The 23,818-nt window shown below is 46.4% G+C and overlaps 1 protein-coding gene across 5 annotated transcripts in view; it reads left to right on the forward strand.

The window, feature by feature from the left end:
• The window catches only part of SANBR (SANT and BTB domain regulator of CSR), a 58,916-nt gene that overhangs the window by 24,096 nt on the left and 11,002 nt on the right, over window positions 1-23,818 (forward strand). For all 5 annotated transcript variants that reach the window (XM_075863000.1, XM_075862999.1, XM_075863001.1 and 2 more), the window contains 7 exons: window positions 402-640; window positions 3,032-3,090; window positions 5,065-5,225; window positions 6,838-6,924; window positions 7,018-7,128; window positions 15,062-15,185; window positions 22,615-22,752. In XM_075863000.1, coding sequence (XP_075719115.1) covers window positions 402-640; window positions 3,032-3,090; window positions 5,065-5,225; window positions 6,838-6,924; window positions 7,018-7,128; window positions 15,062-15,185; window positions 22,615-22,752 — 919 coding nt within the window. The remainder of the gene's footprint in view (window positions 1-401; window positions 641-3,031; window positions 3,091-5,064; window positions 5,226-6,837; window positions 6,925-7,017; window positions 7,129-15,061; window positions 15,186-22,614; window positions 22,753-23,818) is intronic.

A 23,818-nucleotide genomic window follows, 5' to 3' on the forward strand; every position in this document is an offset into this window, starting at 1 on the left:
ACTCCTTTAGAGACATTCAACATAAGAAATCTATTCAAAGCCAATCCCTATCATTTTATCTTTTTAGATAACACATTAAACTGTATTCACATTGATCACTTTTGTTTGTAGTTTCCTGCAGATTATCTGTAATGACCATAAAATGCCATCATCATATTACGTGTAATTCAGTTGTATGTGTGTATATAACCATACTACTATTAGCCCTTACAATAGTCACACATTGGACTCCCAAACATACAGACACACAATTCCAGTTTTGTTCTATATAATGGCGTCCAATTGCATCTTTATCAGTATGAAAAGTCAACTGAGACCAATTGCATTCTCCAGATGAATACAACCTCCATAAATCTAGCATGGGATGGGTAAGATCTGTTTCTTATGTTTCCCTTTCTAAGGCCAAACATGGTCATTCATGTATGTGATGAAGCCAAGAACCTAAGAGAAGACTTTGGGTGCCCACGGGATTTGCTCATATCTGAGATGAAGTACTTTGCAGAATATTTATCTACAGATGCCCAGCGATGGGAGGAGGTTGACATTTCCGTCCATTGTGATGTGCAAATCTTTAACTGGCTGATAAAATATGTCAAGCGGAATTCAAATGAATGCGACAAGCAAGATGTACCAAAGCTGGGTTAGTTTGTTGTTTTTTTCTTATTTTTGTTGTTTTAACAATACAAAGTAAATAAAATACAAATAACATAAAACATACATACAACATAAAGTCCATACACTAAGGCCCTTCATGAATTTTGAGGCAGATTTTGACCTGCCTGCAAATTCTTGCCGCGACTTTTGGGAAGAAAAACGCGGCGAAAAACGCTTTCTCTGCCTCCCATTGATTTCAATGGGAGGTCAGAAGCAGAACTGCGGCAAGAAAGAGCATGCCTCTTTTTTACCGCGAGCGTCTAAAAATACTCTGCGGAAAAAACTGCCTCCGCCTCCCTGTGAAATCAATAGGAGGCGGTTTCATCCGTTTTTTGCCGCTAATTCCGACGTGGTTTCCGCTTCAAAATCAGCGTCGGAAAACTCTGTGTGAACTGGGCCTTTGTTGCTGATTTTGCTATGGAAACCGCATCAGGATCCGCACCAAAGAACAGCCGAAATCCCTCCCCCCGGTTCATTTCAATGGGAGGCAGAGGCTATTTTTTGTGGGGAAAAAAAGTGGCATGTTCTTTCTTGGCCCAGTTTCCGACTCTGACCTCCCATTAAAGTCAATGGGAGGCATAAAAACCTGCGTCGCTCGTTTCTGAGTGTTTTTTGTGGCATTTTTTGCTCGCATTTGTTGCTTAGATGCAGTGGCCGCGGGCAAAAAAACGCAGCGAAAAACGTGTAAAAAAATAAAAAGGCGTAAAAACAGCACTGGCTGTTTAAATTCTGCCTTCCAAGAAACTCTGTGTGATATGGGCCTTAGGACACAGATCCGGCCGGAAACAATGGCGTGAGGCCTTAGACTCTGTGCACATCACTTTTAACCAACTACATTCGGAATATATGTTTAATGTGAAACTTCGTGTAAATTATCAGAATAACAAAACTGCTGCATGTTACCGGGCTGTACATGAGATGTTTCCAAAACAACGCCCCTTTCTCTGACATCACTTCCTGCTCTGTAGCTATTGGCTTAAGCTTTGTCTCACAGACTTCCTGCTCTGCCCGCCCCTTGCATGCATTCTGGACATAATACTGGTAATACTCAGAGCTCTCTGCTCACTTTCAGGCAATTCTCCCTGTGTACTGATCTAAATGCAGGAAGCAGCTGAAATGGAGTAGAGAGCCCTTAGTATTAACAATATTATGCACAGAATCCATGCAAGGGGTGGGCAGGGTAGGAAGTCTGTGGAAATCTGCCTAAAGTTTATTTTAAAATAAAAATATGTATAACATATACAAGTACAAAGTTCTTTTACGAACTTTTTTTTTTTTACTAACTATTGACAAATGAGACGGTTTTGACATAGATGTGCTTGTAACGCGAGACCCCAGCTACATAACCAAATGCTGGTGGGTTTGTGGATCCAAAGCTAAATGACAGGTTCCCTTTAAAGAGGCTCTGTCACCAGATTTTGCAACCCCTATCTGCTATTGCAGCAGATAGGCGCTGCAATGTAGATTACAGTAACGTTTTTATTTTTAAAAAACGAGCATTTTTGGCCAAGTTATGACCATTTTTGTAGTTATGCAAATGAGGCTTGCAAAAGTCCAAGTGGGTGTGTTTAAAAGTAAAAGTCCAAGTGGGCGTGTATTATGTGTGTACATCGGGGCGTTTTTAATACTTTTACTAGCTGGGCGTTCTGATGAGAAGTATCATCCACTTCTCTTCAGAACGCCCAGCTTCTGCCAGATCACGCTGTGACGTCACTCACAGGTCCTGCATCGTGTCAGACGAGCGAGGACACATCGGCAACAGTTGATTCTGCAGCAGCATCAGCGTTTGCAGGTAAGTAGCTACATCGACTAACCTGCTAACGCCGATGCTGCTGCAGAATCAACTGAAGCCTCTGGTGCCGATGTGTCCTCGCTCGTCTGACACGATGCAGGACCTGTGAGTGACGTCACAGCGTGATCTGGCAGAAGCTGGGCGTTCTGAAGAGAAGTGGATGATACTTCTCATCAGAACGCCCAGCTAGTAAAAGTATTAAAAACGCCCCGATGTACGCACATAATACACGCCCACTTGGACTTTTACTTTTAAACACACCCACTTGGACTTTTGCACACCTCATTTGCATAACTACAAAAATGGTCATAACTTGGCCAAAAATGCTCGTTTTTTAAAAATAAAAACGTTACTGTAATCTACATTGCAGCGCCGATCTGCTGCAATAGCAGATAGGGGTTGCAAAATCTGGTGACAGAGCCTCTTTAAGGCTTAGGTAGAAGAACAGCAGACCAAGATCCTCACAAGGATATAAGTATAAATTAAGTCTATAAATCCAAGGGGTTTTCGACCATAGACATTTCTAGCATATCCACAGAAAAAACATATGTTAATAAAGAACTAACTATATCTCTTTTATTACAGAACCTGGAAATGTTATTTCGATACTTATTTCATCTGAATTTCTAAAGATGGATTCATTAGTAAGTAAATAAAGGCTTAATAACCTAACGTTCCTTGACTTTTATATGATTCCTTCGAATAGGCTTATGTAATATGTTCATAAAGGCTTAAAACAATCTAAACAAACTAAACGTTCAACAAAATGATAGTTTTTTACCGCTCAGACGGTTGTAGATGTAAAGTCTGAAGCGTCCATCAAGGGTTTGACCTTCCCCCAGCTAGCATGCAGAAAGAACGATCCAAATTTCCACTGGTGTGTATATCTCGCTGGTACTTGTGGTTCCACACGGAAATGAAACTGCAGAAATGTAACTGCTTGCTGTGTAGATCCTCGTACTTGATGTTCTAAATCTCCAACAAGGGAGAGGAAGCCAGAAGGGCGAAACCCAGGGTCGGGTTGCATTATTTGGCGTGTTACAAGAGCTTATCTTATGCTTTTATCTATATCTATTTTTGTAAGTATGGAATAAAGTCGTGGAATTTGTAGTTTCCAAAAGGTAGTGCACTATCTCCTTTTTCTCCCTTGTTGGAGATTTAGAACATCAAGTATGAGGATCTATGCATTTCACGGTTAAACTCTACAGAAAATGTTGAGCAACTTTGTATATGGTTTCCGTTGCTTATTCTGTACATATTTTGAACTATATGATATTTTGATCACCATCCACACTCAAATGTGAAAGTAACGGGAACTGGCCACGGAGCTCCCACAATGCACTGCTACCTATTAACAGGAAACCAGCAGAATTTTATAATTAGCCTTGTGTCGTAATAGAGCACAAAATATTGTATATAAACTGTATTCATATGTTTGTATCTATTACATTTATAGGTTATTTTATTGTAGCCCAATATGACATTTAGCTCTGTATAAAAAGGCTGACTGCTGTATGTGCAAGTACTTGGTTTATTGTAGAGAAGATGATGAAATTAGATGCGTAATTTTAAAAACTATTTTTATTCCATTTATTTTCTTGTTTTAACCACTTTAACCCCTTAATGACCCGGGTGTTTTGGCCTTAAATGACCAGACACTTTTTAGTGATTTTTACACACATGGCTATTTAATGACCCTAACTTTTATTTGTTGGGCTACCAAAATAATTAGTATGTTGTCTTTTTTTTCGTGACACAGTGCTATTTTCTTCATACCTTTTTTTTAAAATCGGTAATGCATGTTTTTATTCTTTTAGTTTTATCGGTGATAAATTATAAAAAATAAAAAATATTTTGTTTAAATGTATAGTTCTTTCTTTTTTAAATTTTTAAATTCACACATTTTAGTTTTGGTCATTTTTGATATATAATATGTATAGTATCAGGTGATTGGTGCAGATATTGCGAAAGTTTGGGTTGGTGCAGGCTGTGCGTTTTTTTTTTGTTATTTGTATTTTCATTTTTCAGATATATTTTTTTATAAATAATAAAATGGTCTTAAAAGATTTCTGGGGGACATTCACACTTTTTTTTTTTATTATTATGCAGTTTTCTACTGTAATTGGGGCATCCAAATGGACCCAAGTTACAGGGGAAAACAGCCCCTTCTGGTGACATCAGTCACTGACAGACCTGACACTGGGTCTGCTAAGAGCCAGCAGCTGTGCGATGCCAATGCAATCACATGATTATTGGGTCCAATAGAGGCAGCACCAAAATTGCGACAGCTTTAAACCCACGTTATACATTTACAGTGGTGCGGGTTTAAAGCCCTGGACTAAAGTGCATGGTTCTTAACCGGTTAAAAGGTAACTAATTTTTCAATTTTATCTAAAAAAATTTGTGCTGAATTATTTCATAATATATATTTTATAAGGGATAGTGCTTTGTTTATCTATTACTGAGCTCCAAATGTGCTTTCCTTTACATAAGCATAAGTTAAATGATACAAGACAGGTTTATTATGGACTTCAATGGGAGCTGTATAAATCTAAATTTAGTGAGATCCCCTAGTGTTAGCAGTATTTCTAATGTTTTCCTTTTTTCTATTTGTATAGGTGGAGGAATGCATTCACTACTGTCACAAATACATGAGCGCTATTGTAGCTACTCCATGCAATATGAACTGCATCAATGCAAACCTGTTAACTAGGATTACAGATCTCTTCACGCACAATGAAGCAGATGACATAAAAGACAAAAAAGACAAGTTTAAGAAGTATAAACAAAAACATTCATGCAGTCTCATTTGTTTTTAGAGTGTTATGACATTTTACTAAATATATTTTCATATCACATTAGGAACTTCTCATTTATACATTATCAGTAGACTCTAAAAAGACAGTTTTGGTACCACGGGACTTCCAGGGCATGGAGGAGAGATGTTTGGCCTGGTCTCCCATGGGCAGGCTAGCAATGTAAACAATGGTTGGTTTCATTCTGGTAGCCATGGCTATGTTACGGCACATGAACATATCCCTTGTATAATTTTATTGATAAATCTGCATGTTTTTCCGGAACCTAAAGGGGCTGTCAGGTTTCCTAAACTACGATATCTAAGGAGGAGATGTAGAGCTCAGACGTATATAATTTTTTATAATTTGATTCAATATTTTTATGAAAAAAACCGTTCATTAATTAATCTATTTAAAGCATATCTTACGTCTCAGGTGTCTTTTCAGAATAAGCTGCCTTATGTGTGGACATGAGGAATAACACACATAAGACAGCTCTATCCCCTCTGCAGTCTCTATCTCTAAATCCCGGTTTTCCCTAAACTAGTGGCTAGAACCTAACCGCTATCATGTATTTTATACACTGTACACACAGAAATAGGAGAATCCTGCTCTCTGATCTCTATCTATCAAATATACATAGAAGCTGCAGCAGCATGGAGGACATTAAACAGCAGTGACATTAATGAGCAGTGTAGCTGTGAATTCTGTACTGGGATTAGATGTAACTCCTACCAGCATTCTTTGTCTCCTCTCTTTCTCTTCTCTCCCTTCCCCATTCCATAGACTTTTAATGAGCAGCAGCGTCTCTGTGTTTCTATGTCTCTCTCTACTCTTTCTGCCCTCTATAGACTTCTATTGGCAGCTTCTGTGTGTGTCTCTCTCTTTCTGCTCCACCCCTCTCCTCCCCAAGGACTTTTATGGGCAGGCTGTGAAGACACTCAAGTGTGTGTCTGTCTTTATATGCTCCCCCTCTCCATTGACTTCTATGAGCAGCATCTGTCTCTGCTCCCACATCCTGCTCCCCCTCCCCTCTCCATAGACTTCTATAGAGAGCGTGTCTGTGTCTTTCTCTGCTCCTGCTTTCCCTATCCATAGACTACTATGGACAGCCTGTGAAAACACACATCCCTACCTCCTGCAGTCCATCTCCTCTGCTCTGTAACTATGGTTGGATTTTGCTTAAAATACGGGGTGGACAGAATATTACGGGAAGGGAGACACCTAGTGACTGTAACTTCACACAGAATTTGCATGGCTAAAACAACTAAATTTAACAGTAAGTAAATCACAAAGTTGATTTATATCAGGTATACTTTTATATAACCGTAAATTGTTTGAAAAGTTAATATCCATTTAAATGCTGCCAGGACTCCTAGAGAAAGACTGTGAGTCCTATTCCCCTCCCCTGCTCACACAGAAAAACCTGTTAATTACTCTGTGTAGGATGGAGAAGTGGGACTCGCAGGCTTTATCTGGTAGCATTTAGACAGCTTTTTACATGAAACACTGAATCAAATCATATTAACCTATATATCCCCAAATTTAAGCATTTAGCGAACTTTTCTAAGCTTACAATCTGACTTTATTTTATAGCAAAATATTCAGCAAGAAAATTGAAAGACTGTTTGACCAAGAGTACAAAAATCCAGATTCTCCAGCCAATGCTGGCACACTATACAGGTAAATACTTGCATACAATACTAGTTTTTTGGTTCCCTGCTTAAATGTATATTCGCTGTTCTGAAGACTGACTGTGTAAATATTCCCTTTTAGATGCTGTTTGTGTAAGAAGCTCCTGACAAAGGACGTTGAGCAGAAGATTGCCTGTCTAGCTGGGAAAATCAACATCGACCAGTATGGAAATATTGTTTACTTTCACATAAGGTATATTCATTTCAGGCTTTACACAGTGATTTTCAAAATTAATATGCAATAAACTTGGAGCGATAGTTAAAGTGGATAACAAACCTGATACAGACTTCATCCTCGTCTTGACAGTTCTACTGCTGAACTGAGATTGCAAATTGTTTCGGACTTGTATTTTAGAGGTCAATTCTCTGTCAAGATCACAGGGTCAATTCACATTCTTGGAGGATAATGCTTGCCTTACTTCTGATTGTTGTATATATAGATTAGATATGTTAAATTCTCGAATTCACAGAATTTTCTGAAGCCTGAACTACTAATTCTACTTTCCATGTACTGCAATGGTTCATGATAACCTATAGGATACATAGGCCTACACTTATCAATGTATTTGCACCTTTTGTTTTTATTATTATTGGTGCATTTTACTCCAAAATAGTGTCTGCTTTGTGATATATTTATCAACCATCTGCGGCAGAATTGAAAGGCATTTGCACTTCGGTTAGCAAAAGTTGGCGTGGATTACTAATTGGCCAGGATTTTTTTTTCTTATTCAAAAATTTTTATTGAGTTTTAGAACACAAAATTACAAAACATATGGGAGAGAAGGCCTCCACCCATAACTAAAAGAACAAACAAGGTCAGTGGACCAAAGCAAAAACATACAGAAAAAAAAAGGGAAAAATCAATAATGTGCATCACATCTTGACATGAAACAGAATTATCAGTGTACAACAGTAGCATGAATAATCATAAAGGCATAATCATCAAAAGGTACAATGAGATCACTTAACTCAAACAGAGAAGGAGAGGCACTTAGCCCTAGTCAGGGGGAAAGAAAGTACAGAAAAAGGCCCCACGAGAGGGAAGGATAGGGGGGAGGGGAGAGGACAGGAGGGATCCTGGACTCCAGTTCCAGCGTATTATGAGTAAAAAATCAGCAGCGAGCAAGAGCCGTAGTATGTTTCACAGGGGCATAGGCCGACTCAGGCTACAACCGTGAGGTAGGAAGGCGAAGAAAGAAACACTATCCAAGGAGACCATGTAGACGTGTATTTTACCACAGCTGCCGGGGAGTGAGCCACCAAGTGTTCCATTCGCTGTATCAAGGCAACTTCCCGAAACCACTCATCTAATGTTGGGGGCATTGCCGTTTTCCACCTGCGCGGGATCACTGACTTTGCCGCCTGAAGCAGATGTCTAGTTAGGGAGCTTTTATAAATGTGTAATGGCATCGGGAACATGAATAAGAGAGCTGCCTCCGGAGAGTTGGGGACAGAGACTCCAGTAACCTCCAATATCAATTTAAGTACCGCATCCCAAAAACTCCTCAACAAGGGGCAACTCCACCAAACATGAGACATGGAACCTCCCACAGCACCACAGCGCCAACAATTATCAGGCACAGACGGATACCATTTATGAAGCGCAGCCGGGACCCGATACCATCTAGAGACAATTTTATAACTAGTTTCCTGGGCCCTAACGGCTATAGAGGCTTTTTGTGAGAGGGAGAAACACCGCTTCCATTGTGTATCAGTAAATGTAGTATGTAATTCTCTCTCCCAGGCCCCGCAGAAGGAGGGGAGTTGTTGGGAACGCAGCGAAAGGAGTAATTTATATATTGTGGATATGGTATGTGTAGGGGGCTGGGAGGAGACACATAGGCGCTCAAAGTCCGTCAACGACCTGTGAAGATGTGCGCGTCGGTTTACCACTCCATAAAAATGTTTTAACTGGGCATACTCATATATATGGCGAGTGAGGGGCACGGCATCGGGGCAGATGGAGGTTAGAGGGAGAAGAGAGGAAGCGGAGAGGACCTGGGCAAAATACATGGGGTTGGTGGACTGCCTGCCTAGGAAGGAGCGACCAGCCTTACCAGCAGGAAAGGCTGGATTATCTGTGATAGGAGTTAAAGGACCCAGGGGGTCTACAAGCGTACTTCCAGGCCCTAAGGACCTCAACGCCATGAGAGTATGGTAAACAACAAAGGAGGCTTGAGTCGGTCTATTCCCGGGCAGGATCCACGGCAGGGATGATAGGGTACTGGGACATAGTTGTTGAGCTAAACGAACCCATAGTTTTGATTCACGGTTATGAAAGAAATCTAAAACCCGTGCGTGATTTGATGCCAAATAGTAGAGCCGACAATCCGGCAGACCAACCCCACCCGTACCCCTGGAACGAGTCAGAAGAGCCCGGCTCAGACGTGGGCGACCAGTCGGCCAAATGAAGGAGCCGAAGCATCGCTGAAGCCGCAACCAATAGGAAGATGGGATAGAGATGGGGATCGTCTGCAGGAGATAAAGCAAGCGGGGGAGGAGGGACATCTTAATAATATTGATACGGCCAAACCAGGAAAACTCAGTCTTATGCCAGGAATTAAGGTCAGTACGAAACTTGGCCAGTAGGGGGATAAAATTATTTGTAAACAATTGTGTAAGGTCCCCACTTATACGGGCACCCAAATATGTAATACCTCTGGAGGGCCATGAAAAGGGGAAATTACTTTGGAGAAGCGACACTAATGGGCCCGGGAGAGAAACATTTAGCGCCTCAGACTTAGAGAAATTGATTTTGAAATTAGACCATGTTCCAAAACGAGACAGCTCGGACATCAGTGAAGGGAGAGAGACATGAGGGTCTGTGAGATAGACCAATAGGTCATCAGCGAATGCCGAGCACTTGTATTCCTTCCCTCCAATGTTAATACCCTTAATATCTGAGTTGTTCCGAATGGAGGCCATGAGATGTTCCATAACCAGGACATACAACAGGGGGGATAGGGGACAGCCCTGTCGTGTGCCATTGTAAATAGGGAAAGGTGCCGAAAGGGAGCCATTTATTTTTATTTGGGCCGAGGGTGTACGATACAATGCCATAATTTTTGCCAAAAAAGATGGTCCTATTCCCACATGTCGAAGGGTTTGGTAAAGGGCAGACCACGATATTCTGTCGAACGCCTTTTCAGCATCCAGGGACAGGATCATGAGCGGGATTCGGTTAGCCTGGGCGTGGTGAATGATATCAAAAGTTTTAAGGGTGTTGTCACGGGCCTCCCGACCAGGCACAAACCCCACCTGATCCGGGTGAATTAGATCTGGCAGGTATTTATTCAGTCTATTGGCGAGCAATTTGGCGTAAATTTTTAAGTCTACATTGAGCAGGGAGATGGGACGATAACTGGAGCAGAGTTGAGGGTCTTTACCCGGCTTAGGGATAACCGCGACATGAGCCAAGGTGGAGCTAGGGGGAAACAGGACCTCCGGGGAAATAGAGTTGAAAGCTGACAACAGAAGCGGTAGCAACCGGTCCGCCAACACCTTATAAAACTTGACAGTGTAACCATCCGGGCCAGGACTCTTTCCCCCAGGAAGATCAGATATAACCATGAGGAGCTCCGCGGGAGTGAAGTCCGTATCAAGTTCCTCAGCCATCTCCCCAGACAACGGTGTGAAGGGAGATGAGAAAGAGTCCCGTCCCGGCGGATGGGAGGGGGCGGGGGTGGGAGGGTTAAGGTTGTAAAGCTCAGAGAAAAAGCTATGGAAGCACTCCGCTATCTCTGGGGTCGTGTGAACAACTTGGCCAGAAGGGGCCTTAGTATTTGGGATGTGTGACTGGGCAATTCTGGTTTTTAAAGCTCTGGCCAACATACGTCCGCTCTTATTGCCAAACTCGTAGAATTTACTGCGACAGACTTGAAGAGCGCGCTGCTGGGCAGAGTCCAACAGCCGTCTGGCGTCCTGTCGGGCAATCTGTAACTCACGTAAAATCGGGAGAGACAGCGCACGTTTGTGAGCCAGTTCAAGAGCACTAATTTTTTGGAGAGCAATTTTAAGGGAGTGGGCCCTTTCCCTCTTAAGGCGCGCCCCGTGTTTTATGAGGACCCCCCTGAGAACACATTTAAGAGCTTCCCAACGAACCAAGGGGGATGTGTCGTCCTGGGCATGATCAATAGTGAAATTTTCCACCGTTTGAAGCAAATCAGCATGGCACACCCCATCCAGGAGCAGGGACTCATTCAGTCTCCAAGTCCAGGGGCCTTTAGTGATGAAGGGGAGATGTAAGGTACAATATACCGGGGCATGGTCAGACCACAGGATACTGCCAATGGACGTAGATGCCACCCAGGGGAGAGCATGTTGCTGAAGGAAAATGTAATCCAGGCGACTGTAGGTGCCATGCGGATGGGAGTAAAAACTATAATCCTTATCCGTGGGGTGTTGAATGCGCCATGCATCACACAGTTGAAGCTGTAGGAGAGCACGCCTCACCCGCCTAATAGCACCGTATGCAACACTAGAGCGACCAGTAGAATTATCCACCGTCGGATCTAGAGTAAGGTTAAGGTCTCCGCACAGCACCACAGTCCCTCGGACCACTGGAAGGGCGGTTTCTATTAGTTGAAGAATGAAGGGCACCTGACCCTGGTTAGGGGCATAAGCGTTAATCACCGTAAATTCCCTCCCACCAATATTAAGCACTAAGATGAGGTATCTCGCATCGGGATCCGCAACAAGATTGACAACCTGATGGGGGAGAGACTTGTGGAGGGCTATGGCAACTCCACACGATCTGGAAAGGGGATTATTACTGAAATGCCACGTAGTGTAGTGTTTGTGCCTGATAGTAGGGGTATGTCCCTCCTTAAAGTGTGTTTCCTGGAAGCATGCGATGTGTACCTTACGTTTGTGTAGATGGTGTAAAATTTGCGCCCGCTTTTCAGGAACATTCAGCCCCTTCACGTTGAAGGAGGCAATATTAAGGTCAGCCATGGATGCAGACTAAACGGCTCGCTGAGGTATGCCGGCTAACGCACGAAGGATCGGAGTCCAGGATCGCCAGGAGGGAAGTAGAGGAGGGAAACAAGCTAGGAGTAAAGAACAGAGCATTAGAAAAAAACACAGACATAAAATCAAACAGAAAAGGCAGTAGAAAAACAACTGCCGCACAAGCTAATCGCACTATTGCGGAAGACCGAAAATTCGGTCCAAAACCTACAGGGGGAAGGTGACAACTACGCATAAGAGTTATCCGCCCTCCCTAGCGTACAATAATATAGGTATTAACAGCTTTAACATCATTTGCACACTTTAAATAATAAGAGAGGAAGACATTGGAAGGCATCTGAAGGTAACGGTAAAAAAGCAACAAGCAATCTTGAAAACAGACAGCAGCAAGTAAATAAAAGGAGGAATTCCAAGAACGGCCGTCCGGGTCATCACGCCGAACGGGCGGTCTCCATGGGTGGAATAGGGTCATGTTCTTGTCGGCGTCTAGATCGTCTCCGGGGTCCACGCGGAGGGCGTCCCTCCACCACCGCTAGGGGCCCAGAGATTGGGCGTCTCCCCCGTGATCCCCCGCCAGCAGAGGATAACAACGAGGGCCACTCCGGTAATGCAACATGAGGAAGATTCAAGTCCCGCAAGAAACCAGGCAGGTCGGTCGGGGATCGCACAGTGTAGGTACGGCCCTCCTGTCGGACCATCAGGGCAAACGGGAAGCCCCACCTGTAGATGATGTCCCGGCTTCGGAGTACCTCCAGCAGGGGTTTGAGAGCAGCTCTTTGCGCCAGCGTATGTCGAGATAAATCCGGTAAAATACGTAACTGCGTGCCTTGATGGAGAATGATGGGTTGCCGTCTGATTTTTTGGAGGATAGAGTCCTTGATTGCGTAGAAATGTATTCGGCAAATGACATCCCTCGGCCGAGGATCGTCAATACTTACAGGGCGGAGAGCTCTATGTGCCCGGTCGATCTCTATATGGGTATTCGGCGGACGGCCTAGTAAAGTATTGAAGATGGTGGATAGAGTCGAAAACAGATCAGACGCAGGAACAGATTCGGGCAATCCTCGAACACGTAGGTTGTTCCTCCTATTACGGTTTTCAATATCATCAAGATGCTGCTGCAAGGTGAACAACTGAGCTGAGTGCTGCTGGATAGTGGATTGGATATCTGCAATAGTGGCACTTTCAGCAACCCGATCCTGCGTAAGAGTGTCCACCCTCGTAGAAAGTGAGGAAAGTTCCGCACGAAACTGTGTAAACTCCAGCTTGCATTCTTCCACGATCTGTCTGGCAAAGGAAGTCATATCAGCCCTAGTAGGCAACAATTGAACAAGCTGGCGGATATCTGAGAGAGTCGCCGGCCGATTTTCACACATAGATCCAGACAACGGGTCGGTAAAACTTAATCCACTACTGGCTGGCGTGTCCACTTCAGGAGACGGGAGTGGATGCAATTGAGGACCTTGGCCACTTGCAGGTAGTGCAGGCATAGTCCCGGGGTGCTGGGGAGATCCCATAAGCAGGGTCGAGGTTAATATCATTGGGGCATTGGGGTATCCGTGCCGTGCGGAGCTGGAGGGCCGAGAGGGAGAGGTTCCCACCAGCCCCGGATCCCTGGATGGAAGGGGGAGAGTTGGGGCTATCCGTCCCATGGGGTGTGAGGTGACCTGGATGATGGGAGGCTCAGGGCCTCGGTACTCACTGTGCCTCCTCGCTAACTCCTCCAACTGCAGAACTGCAGGCAGGGCAGATGCGGTGTCTCTCACTCCAGGGGCTGGTAGTAGGCCGCAGTCGGATCCCGGAAGAAGAGGGCCCGCAGGCCATGAAAGCAGAGACGATGGAGGATGGCAGCCATCTTGAGAGGCCACATGTTCTTGTGACCGGGGAACGGCATCCGCCGCTACAGTGGTCTCCGAAGTCTCCCAGCAAGACCGGGGATCCAATGCCTCTGGGTCCTGTGCTGGCACGCTCTCTATCGGAGCAGCTGAAGGGAGGGCCGTGCTCTCCAGAGCAGGCCTGCATCCGCCAGCCTCGTGGTCCCGGCGGCCATCTTGGGAAGCTGGAGGCGTTGTCGCACGGGCCGCACGATCCATCGCAGCCCGGGAAGGAGACAGAGGATCGGTGAACTCCAGGGTCTGCACCTCAGAGGGTGAGTGGATATGTCCTGCCGTCATCTCCGGGCCCTGGTCCGTTGGAGATGGAGAGGTCGGGCGGCCATTTTGACCTCCAGCCTCGGCCCGCGCCGCAGCCCGCAGCTGCATCTGGGGCTGTCGCCCAAAATAATCCCCGATATCGCGCTGGGGCGATGAGGGACATGTAGGGGCTGCTGCCCTTGCTTTTTTAGAATTTTTCCCCATATCTGGGAGTGGATGTAAGCCAATTTAGTAGCGCTAGTTGAGGAGCTGGAGAGAGCACGTCTTCACTCTCCCATAGCTGGCCACGCCCCCCCCATTGGCCAGGATTTTGACAAATTTAGAAAAGGACTTTTTTAAAAAGTTGCAAAACAAGTTGCAAATGAGAAAAAAAGTTGTATTTCTGCTTCCAACAGTCCCTGTTGTAGAAAAAGTGGAGTAATGTTAGCCAGTGTGAAAGTGCATGGCAGTGGTGTGTGTTGTGACAGATTTATCAAAGGGGCAAATTCAGTCATAAGTTTGTCGCAACATATGTCAATAAAACAGTCTAGCTTTAAAGGCTATGTAGAACTAGAACTTTTATATATATATATATATATATATTAAAAATATCAGTGTGTATGGTGCAACTTTCTAATTATTTTATTACAAAATTATTTTTACTTTTTGAGATACAGCTGCTTTGTATCCTCTATACAGAGCTGTAACTTGCGCTGAGACCTGAATCCGTCATGTCGCTGCACTGACTGGTTCTGTGACAGCATGCCAGATCTGTTATCGATCACATCTAAGTTCACAACTTGACGGATACAGGATTCAGCGCTAGATACAGCTGCTCTATATACAGGATACAAAGCAGCTGTATCTCTAAAAGTAAAACAAAAAGTTTTCAAAGGTGTACATAGCCTTTACCTTAGACATTGGCAGAAATTTTGCCACTTTTGATGAATGTGGGTTAGAAGTGCCATATACTTTAACATGGCATAATTAGGTCACCATGCCTGAAATGTTTTGTTTGGTTTACAGGGACAAAACTTGGGATGTTCATGAATACCTGACAAGTTTATTTGAGGAGCTGAAGTCTTGGCGAGATGTTTATTGGTGTTTGTGGGGCACTATAAATTGGCTTAACTGCTCCCGGTGTAAGCAGGTGAGTGTTAGTACGTCTTGACCACATTGTAAGTTAGTTTGCATACTGCTGGATTTTGACAGTATACCACACACAGGCACTGCTCCCTTTAAACCGTGCTGTCTGGAAATAAGTTAACAATTCCACACCGTGCAGACAGGTTGAGCTGTAAGGGCGCAGTCACACGCAGCAGATTTTGTTGCAGAAATTTCTGCGACTGAAAGTCACTTCCATTCATCTGAAAAGAACTTGCAGAAATCCATACACCTGCTGCAGAAACAACCACATTCAGATGACTTGTTCATCGACTGGTCGGATATTTTATGAGCCCAAAAAAATGGTCGCTAGTCGGCAGCACGTCTTTCTATGTAAATCGGGAGATGTGCTGTGGACAAGATGCAAATTCATGGGGTCGAATGATAATTTTAAAGTGTAGCTAAACGTTTCACAAACTAATGACATGTCATAGTGACATTTTAGAAGTTTGTATTGGTGGGGGTCCGAGCACTGAGACCCCCACCAATCGCTAGAATGAAGCAGCTGAAGCGTTCGTGTGAGCACTCAGCCGCTTCGTGTCTGTTCGGCTTTTTCCGGAAATAAATGTATTGAAAGTCTGAGTCCGTACTCCGATACGTCGGCTTTCCGGAAAAAGCCGAACAGACGCAAACCGGCTGAGCTCTCACACGAGCACTTCAGCTGCTTCGTTCTAGCGATTGGTAGGGGTATCAGTGCTCGGACCCCCACAAATCCAAACTTCTGACATGTCACTTTGATATGTTAGAAGTTTGTCAGAGGTTTAGCTACACTTTAACGAATGTTGCTCCTTGTGAATGGAGTTCTCAATCGTCGATTGGTGCACCGTTTTCCTTCCAGTATCGGGCCATATAAAAGCACCTTAAATGAACCTCAATAATCTCATGGAAGTCTTCTTTTTGTAAGTGATTATCGAAGAACGTCAAATTGGTCAGCCTTTACCCTTAAAGGGAAGCCCAACCCATACAGCCAGTTCTTCCCAGAGGCTCAGAATTCCTGCTAATCCTGCAAAATAAAAAGTCCCAGTCCCTATGACAGATAAGCTGGAAATATCTGATGGTCTGGCATTTTCAGAGAGTAGATGTGACTAGCAGCACTGGGTCCCAAGGGGATGGCATGTAGATGTATTTGTGAAGTAACCATCCAGAGCACATGGGGTTATCAGGGTAGATTCTGAATTGTTCTGTACATTCTCATACTAGTTCACTTAAGGTGATCTGTCATGTTGTTCAATCTATGGGCAACATATAGAGCAGGAAGAGTTGAGACGATTGGTATATAGAGTTTTGGGCAAAACTTTGGCATAACCTGTAATGTATAATGTAACCTGTAATTTAATATATATATGCATAAGCTCCTACATGAAAGGCTGTATCACCGAGTGGTGCCATAGATTTATAGTCCCAGATAGAGGGTGTCACGATGCGGGGTGTGGACCCACTGGGCCGTACCGCGTAGCGGGGATGGCAGCTGGCCAAACCGGAAAGTACACAGTTCAATGGTTCAGCGAGAGTACCTGAGGCAATCGTAGGCAGTGGCGAGGCGAACACGTCCAGAACCAGGCGGTGGGAAGTCGTTCGGTGAGGCGTAGCAGGGTAGCGTAGACTGTAGCACAGCACGGTAGGTAGCGCAGCACGGCAATAGCACTAGGTAGCACGGAAACGGAATACAGGAGCAAGGTACACTGGGAGGCTGGAAGACACTGGGAGACCATAAGCAAGACGAACAACGGGAAAACTAACAACGCTCTGGCAAAGGGCAAGAGGGCAGAGCCCTTTTTATAGCCCAGGGCATCCTGGGCCAGATTACAGTTTTTGCAAAACGCGCGCACTAGTCCTTTAAGGCCATGCACGCGCGGGCGCGCGCACCCGCCGGAGACACTCGGAACCCGGAAGAGAGTGCCGGCGCCTGACTGGGGGACGATGCTGCAGGCAGGTAAGCTGTCCATGGCCACGGCCGTCGGGGTTAACGACCGATCGACGGGCCGTGGCCATAGACGTTACAGTATCCCCCCTCTTACGCCCCCTCTTCTTGGGACCAGAGCGAGAGAGAAACTTCCTCACAAGGACAGGGGCATCGATGTTCTCCTCTGGCTCCCAAGACCTCTCTTCTGGGCTGAACCCCCTCCAGTCCACCAAATAAAATGTCCTTCCTCCCACCTTCTTGGTAGCCAGAATCTCCTTTACCTCGAAAGTCCCAGATGGGCCGCCAGGAACCACTGTGGGACTAGGAGTCCTGGAGTAGCAGTTCAGGACCACCGGTTTTAGCAGGGAGACGTGAAAGGAGTTAGGAATCCTGAGAGTGGGGGGGAGCCGCAGCTTGTAGGATACCGGGTTAATTTGTAGCAGGACTTCAAAGGGACCAAGGAACCTCGGGGCAAATTTGCATGACGGCACCTTCAGCCGGATATTCCTAGAAGACAGCCAGACTTTAGTCCCTGGAAGGAACTGCGGAGGAACCCATCTTCTTGTATCTGCCTTTCTCTTCATGCGGTCCACCGCTAAGAGGATAGAAGATCGGGTCTGTTGCCATATCTGTAGAAAGTCCCTGAAGGTGGAGTCGGCTGCAGGCACCTGGGACATTGTAGAAACAGGAAGAGGTATACGAGGATGTTGGCCGTAGACGATGAAAAATGGACTGGATGTGGTCGACTCACTGGTGTGGTTGTTATAGGAGAACTCTGCCCATGGGAGCAACTGCACCCAATCATCATGGCGCCTGGACACAAAGTGACGTAGGTAGTTCTCCATAATCTGGTTAACTCTCTCGACTTGCCCGTTGGACTGGGGATGATAGGCCGAAGAGAAGTCCAATTTCACACCAAGGAGCCTGCAGAGTGCTCTCCAAAACTTCGAGGTGAACTGGACACCTCTGTCCGAGACAATATGCAGGGGCAATCCGTGCAGACGGAAGATGTGCTGTATGAAGAGGTCAGCCAACCGCGTAGCAGACGGCAGAGCGGTCAACGGGATGAAGTGAGCCATCTTGGAAAATCGATCCACCACCACCCAGATCACACTGCAACTCGCAGAAGGAGGTAGATCCGTGACGAAGTCCATAGCGACATGTTGCCACGGGGCAACGGGCACGGGCAGTGGTTGGAGCAGGCCCGCAGGTCTGGAGTGAGCAACTTTATTTGCTGCACAGACTGTGCAAGAGGAGACAAAGTCCATGACATCTTTGGGCAGCGTGGGCCACCAGAACTGACGGGTGATTAAATCTTGGGTTTTACGAGCACCTGCGTGACCTGCCAGCTTAGAGTTGTGACCCCAGCGAAGAATTCTTCCTCGGTCAACCAGACGCACAAAAGTCCTACCCGGAGGAATGTCTCTGACTTGCAGGGGATTCACAGAGAAGATACAGGATGGGTCAATGATATTCTGTGGAGATTCCATGGCGTCCTCGGTTTCGAAAGATATAGACAAGGCATCGGCCCTCACATTCTTGTCGGTGGGACGGTAGTGAAGTTCGAACCGGAACCGAGCAAAGAACAATGACCACCTGGCTTGACGAGGATTCAACCGCTGGGCCGTCTGTATGTAGGTCAAATTCTTGTGATCCGTGAAGATCAGGATAGGGTGAACCGCACCTTCCAGTAGGTGTCTCCACTCCTGCAGAGCCAGTTTGATGGCCAGTAACTCCCGGTCCCCAATCGAGTAGTTACGCTCTGCGGGAGAAAACAGCTTGGAATAGTAGCCGCATACCACGGCCTTGCCTTTCGGTCTTTTCTGGAACAACAGTGCACCAGCACCCACCGAGGAGGCGTCCACCTCTAACGAAAACCGTAAGGATACGTCCGGATGGTGCAGAATGGAGGCAGATGTGAAGGCTTTCTTTAAGGATCAAATGCGGCTTCAGCCTCCGGGGTCCACATCTTGGCATTCATACCTTTCTTAGTGAGGGTGGAGATAGGTGCTGTCAAAGATGAGAAGTTGGGGATGAAGAGTCGGTAGAAGATGGCGAATCCTAGAAAGCGTTGGATGGCCCTTAAGCCTTGGGGGCGTGGCCACTCCAGGACGGCCTTTACCTTCTGGGGATCCATCTTGAGACCCTGATCAGAGATAATATAGCCCAGGAAGGATAGAGACTTCTTCTCGAACACACACTTCTCCAATTTGGCGTAAAGTCGATTCTCTCTTAGACGGAGCAACACCTGGCGGACATGACTTTGATGCGTTACTGGGTCTGGGGAAAAAATCAGAATGTCATCGAGATACACCACAACACAAACATACAGGAGATCACGAAAAATGTCATTGACAAATTCTTGGAATACTGCGGGAGCGTTTCACAGGCCGAAGGGCATGACTAAGTATTCGTAATGCCCATCACGAGTATTAAAGGCAGTCTTCCACTCGTCACCTCGACGAATCCGGATCAGATTATAGGCCCCCCGCAGGTCCAGTTTAGAAAAAAATTTTGCCCCCCGTATGCGATCAAACAGTTCAGAAATTAAAGGCAGAGGATACCTGTTCTTCACCATGATCTGGTTTAGGCCTTGGTAGTCGATGCAAGGTCGTAATGATCCATCTTTCTTTTTAACAAAGAAGACCCCGGTTCCGGCCGGGGATGAAGATTTACGAATGAAACCCCTCTCCAGGTTCTCCTTGATGTAAGCCGACATGGACTGGGTCTCTGGCAAGGAGAGAGGATACACTCTACCACGAGGAGGAGACGATTCCGGAACTAGGTCGATTGGGCAGTCATATGCCCGGTGTGGCGGCAAGGTCTCTGCCTCCTTTTTATTGAAGACATCGCCGAACATGGAGAAACAGAGGGGCAAACCTGCCAACGACTGAAGAGGAGCGGGCTGTGGCGACTGGATGTGACTCAGACAGCGGTCAAGACACTTCGGACCCCACTGGAGAACCTCTCCAGAGTTCCAATCCAGGACGGGGGCGTGCAGACGAAGCCAAGGCAACCCCAGCAGCACGGGGTTGACGGCCTTGGACAGGACGAACAGAGAGATGATCTCAGCATGAAGGGCTCCCACTTGGAGTTTCAACGGCTTGGTTACGGACACAACTGGGTCTGGTAATGGCAGTCCATCCACCGAGGCAACGATCAGCGGCCTTTCAAGCGGGATAGTGGGCAACTGTAGGAGATCCACAAGATCCTGGCAGATGAAGTTGGCTGCAGAGCCGGAGTCCAGATATGCGGAGACCTGATGAGACCTCTCGCCAGCAATGATGGTTACAGGGATAAATAGTTTGCTTCAATGTGTTGACGCCCAGGGTTGTCTCTCCAACCAAGCCTAGGCGCTGGGGTTTTTTGGCTTGTGAGGACACAGACGCACGACGTGGCCAGCGAGGCCGCAATATAAGCACAGTCCAGAGGTGCGCCTGCGCTGTTTCTCCTGAACCGATAATTTTAGTCGGTCAACTTGCATCGGAACCTCGGGCAAAGCGATAGAAGCAGGCAAGAGGGGTTGCTGAAAGTTGGGCGCCAGTCTAGGACGCCGGCGCTCCTGAAGAACCTCATGGGATCTCTCCCTCAGCCTTATGTCAACCCGAGTGGCAAGCAGAATCAAGTCGTCCAACGCGGGAGGCAGGTCTCGAGCAGCCAGTTCGTCCTTGATCTCGAGCGACAGGCCATGCCAATAGGATGCCACAAATGCCTCATTGTTCCAAGATAGCTCTCCTGCCAGAGTCCGGAACTGAATAGTATACTCGCCCACGGAGTTGTCCTGTTGGTTAAGGTTGAAGATGGCGGTGGCGGCTGATGAGACTCGTCCTGGCTCCTCAAAAACGGTTCGGAATATTCGTGCGAACTCCTGGAAGTCTCGGGTCCCTGACGTTCCCAGATAGGGTTAGCCCATGCCAGGGCCTTGCCGGTCAAGAGGGAGATGATAAATGCGATCTTGGCTCCATCTGACGGAAATGCCCGAGAGTGCAGGGTAAAATGAATGTGGCATTGGTTCAGGAACCCCCGACAAGCACTGGCGTCTCCATCGAACCGAGAGGGCAATGGCAGCGAGAACCGAGGGTCCGTACAGGAACTGCCAGGAGGAGCAACAGGAGGGTCGGCTTGAGGAACTTGCATAGAAGCAGGAATGGAGACAACTAGCGTCCCTAGCTGCTGCGCTATAGAGTCCACGGCCACGAGGAGCTGGTCCTGCCTAGCTCGGAGATCCAGCAGATCCGCCTGCATGGCTTGGGAGGGTGTCAAGCCCTTGAATTGGCCAGCGGGGTCCATGGCCAGAGCGTACTGTCACGATGCGGGGTGTGGACCCACTGGGCCGTACCGCGTAGCGGGGATGGCAGCTGGCCAAACCGGAAAGTACACAGTTCAATGGTTCAGCGAGAGTACCTGAGGCAATCGTAGGCAGTGGCGAGGCGAACACGTCCAGAACCAGGCGGTGGGAAGTCGTTCGGTGAGGCGTAGCAGGGTAGCGTAGACTGTAGCACAGCACGGTAGGTAGCTCAGCACGGCAATAGCACTAGGTAGCACGGAAACAGGATACGGGATACGGAATACAGGAGCAAGGTACACTGGGAGGCTGGAAGACACTGGGAGACCATAAGCAAGACGAACAACGGGAAAACTAACAACGCTCTGGCAAAGGGCAAGAGGGCAGAGCCCTTTTTATAGCCCAGGGCATCCTGGGCCAGATTACAGTTTTTGCAAAACGCGCGCACTGGCCCTTTAAGGCCGTGCACGCGCGGGCGCGCGCACCCGCCAGAGACACTCGGAACCCGGAAGAGAGTGCCTGACTGGGGGACGACGCTGCAGGCAGGTAAGCTGTCCATGGCCACGGCCGTCGGGGTTAACGACCGATCGACGGGCCGTGGCCATAGACGTTACAGTGGGACATGTTCAACCTGATAGTCCTCTATAAAACAGAACCCATTTATTCATCATACATTTAGAATTGACACAAAAAACAATCCTTATTGTCCATCCTATACATTCCCCACAACAGCATGTTATGACTGCACTCTCAGAACTTTGTAAATGTATGGGGTAGGGATGCACGATGCATCGAAACTACGATACTTTTTTCGATGCCGTGCACCCTCAAACGGTTCGATACCATTATTTCACGTATTTTCGATACTAAGCTGTGCCGCCGCACTGCTTAGCATTGTAACACATGAATGTATGAGAGCGGGGCTGCAGATGTGTATTACAGCCATTGCCCCGCTCCTGAGTCCTGACAAGTGTTCGCGGTCAGCATGAGGTGATGCGGCCAGCGCTGCACTAATGAGCGGCGGCACTGAAGACAGAACATGGTGGGCGCAACTTCTGGTGTCGTGACAACCCTAGTATGGGGTATTGTAATGAGTGTGTTATTTTAATAGGAATGTTGGTGTCTTTTTTTCTCTTTTCTCCATTGTATTTTATGAATAAGATTATGGTGCTACACAATATATTGCGGAAAAGATTGATAATAATTCTTTGTATGTCACATTTTCAGATGTTCCTGTTAAATGAGTTGTCCCATTGTCAGTATCATCCTGAGCCAGCTTTGTACTCTCTCGATTCCCCAGGCACTGGAGTTTATCCCTGCTGCAACCAAAAAGTCCTGAGATTTGACCCTGCACAGCTTCCCAAGGTTAAAGTTCTTGTACTGATAACTAGAATGTGTGCTCCATGTTGATGCATCATGTACATGTGTCATAGTTCAATAACTGCACACCAGGCACATATAGCGCTAAGTCAGGGGTGGGGAACCTTTTTCTGCCAAGGGCCAATTGGATATTTATAACATTATTCGCGGGCCATACAAAATTATAACCTTAAAAATGAGCCTGCTATATTTGGTCAAACATTTTATTAACTCACCCCTGATTTGCCTTTGACTTCAACAAATAAAAAATTATTATTTCTCGTGGAAAGATCGACACTCCGCATCAACTTTTCTTTGTAGTCGCCATTTGTAGGATGTCACACCACTTAAGTTTTAATAACTATCCAGTGTGTGTGACGCCAGCTATGCGATTATTTTGCTTTGCGGCGGCGGTCTGAGTAGGCAGCAGCTTCCGGCAAATGCATTTAGGTCCTAACTTTACATGAGGCCTCAGCTAAGTTTCTAAATTTTAGGAGCAGGAGGAGGACAGACGGAGCCAAGTCGTGTCATTCACTACTAGTGAATGAGGCAGCGGCGGTCTGAGTGAGGTCGGTGCATGCTAGTCTGGGAGTGGCCACGTCCGTGACGTGAGGTCAGGTGACTCAGGTCAGGTGACTGAACTGGTCCACTCCCAGCACAGCAATAAATGTGTAATAAATTGTCATGGTTATAAATTAAAGGGATTGTCTCCTTTGTCGGAGGCTGGACCCACGGCAATCAACTGATCACTGCAGTCCGTCTCTATGCATCCCTGGTAAACAGTTGATTTTGCTTGGGGAAGCCGCAACCAGCCAGACATTTCCCCAGCAATGTAGCATTGCATGGGAGCCATGTGATTGGCTGTTCATGTAACACATGTATGGCTTGAGTCCGCCAAAGCCCCCCGCTCTATGATGTCCATTTGGGTATATGGACAGGGGTCGTTCTCATGAGACCACCCCTTTTCATTAAACTCTACAAGCTATGTATGCGGTCGTACACTCAAATATAAATATGTGAAAACATCCGTTAAGAAAATGTAAAAATAAATGAATTCACTTGTAAGGAGATG

Source organism: Rhinoderma darwinii, chromosome 4 (genome assembly GCF_050947455.1).
Source record: "Rhinoderma darwinii isolate aRhiDar2 chromosome 4, aRhiDar2.hap1, whole genome shotgun sequence".
Taxonomy (NCBI): domain Eukaryota; kingdom Metazoa; phylum Chordata; class Amphibia; order Anura; family Rhinodermatidae; genus Rhinoderma; species Rhinoderma darwinii.